Source organism: Mus pahari, chromosome X (genome assembly GCF_900095145.1).
Source record: "Mus pahari chromosome X, PAHARI_EIJ_v1.1, whole genome shotgun sequence".
NCBI lineage: Eukaryota > Metazoa > Chordata > Mammalia > Rodentia > Muridae > Mus > Mus pahari.
In genome coordinates this window covers 67,150,818-67,152,191 of record NC_034613.1, presented here as the reverse complement: position 1 = coordinate 67,152,191, position 1,374 = coordinate 67,150,818, and the positions used below count along the sequence as shown (strand labels likewise).

At 40.6% G+C, this 1,374-nt stretch overlaps 1 protein-coding gene across 1 annotated transcript in view; it reads right to left on the bottom strand.

Moving 5' to 3' along the window:
- Positions 1-400: 400 nt before the first annotated feature.
- The window catches only part of LOC110314365 (CCAAT/enhancer-binding protein gamma-like), a 14,478-nt gene continuing 13,504 nt past the window's right edge, over positions 401-1,374 (bottom strand). The window contains 1 exon segment of the mRNA XM_021188769.1: positions 401-997. Coding sequence (XP_021044428.1) covers positions 401-997 — 597 coding nt within the window.

Genomic DNA, 1,374 nt, shown 5'->3' with positions numbered 1-1,374 from the left:
CCTAAACCTGATAAACAGCTTCAGTGCAGTAGCTGGATATAAAATTAACTTAAACAAATCAGTTGCCTTTCTCTACACAAAGAATAAACGGCTGAGAAAGAAATTAGGGAAACAACACCCTTCACAATAGTCACAAATAATGTAAAATACATCAGTGTGACTCTAACTAAGGAATTGAAAGATCTGTATGATATGAACTTCAAGTCTCTGAAGAAAGTTTTCTTTTAGTGCTTAAAAAATCCATTATCATTTAAGACCAGGTAAATTACATGACCAATCAGCTGAGCCTAGAAAATAACCTCCAATGGAACGAGACCGAGTTCAGCCTCTGAAGCTAGTGGTGCAGGGTGGTCACACCTCTCATGTTCAAGTCACAAAGCCTTCGGGCATGGAAGGAGATCTACTGCCCTGTGTTATCCAAATTTGTCTTTGTAGGTTCCATGCTGGTGGGCTGCAAGTTGTCTGTGAGGCTATGTGCGTGTGCAAGACACAAATCTTTCAGTACTCTTAATTCCTTTGTCAGCAACTTAATTTTGGCTTCCAACCATGCATTCTCTGCTTTCAGCTGGTTTACTCTTTGCAGTGTATCTTGAGCTTTCTGCTTGCTTTTTAACAGGCTCTTTTTCTCAGTCATATTGTTCTGCTCTCTGTGCTGTTGGTATCCCTCACTATTTTGATCGATGGGTGAGCTCTTTTGGCTTTGCTTGCTTGGAGGCACAGCTTTGCCTCCTGCCCCAGGCCCAGCAGGCAACACCTGAGGAACCTGCTGTAAGCCCCTGGCATGTGCATAAGTATGAATGACACTTGTTCCATTCACTCTTGGAGTAGTGGCTGACTGTGACAGCTTGCTCATTTGAGCATCTTCCTTTGACAACACAGAACAGGAAGAAATCAGAGAAATGTGATCTGAGTAGGCTACACTCAACTGCCAAAAAAATCTTTACATGTACCTGTGCCTCCAGCCATCTGGCCCACCTGCCCCCAGACAGCCTCCACTCTTGATTGAAAATGCAAATATTCAAAACTCTAGTACAAACCATAATACATGTATGAAAAAAATAGTATCTCTTCTTGAGTACTCAGAATACTGTGAGAAAATAAATACATGATCAAAACATTTCAAATTTCCTGTAGCTATGATACAGTGGGGGAAAATGTTCCAAAGTAAAATCAATGACAACATGGCAATATTCACAAAGAAGTAGCTAAATATCTCAAATATTTAGTGTATAATTCTTCATAATCTGTTGGTAAAACTCAAAGGCATGATCCCCAAGTGACTGATCACAGGTGAAGTTTTGAAGAAGCAATTGAAATTCATTCTCTCTCTCTCTCTCTCTCTCTCTCTCTCTCTCTCTCTCTCTCTCTCTCTCT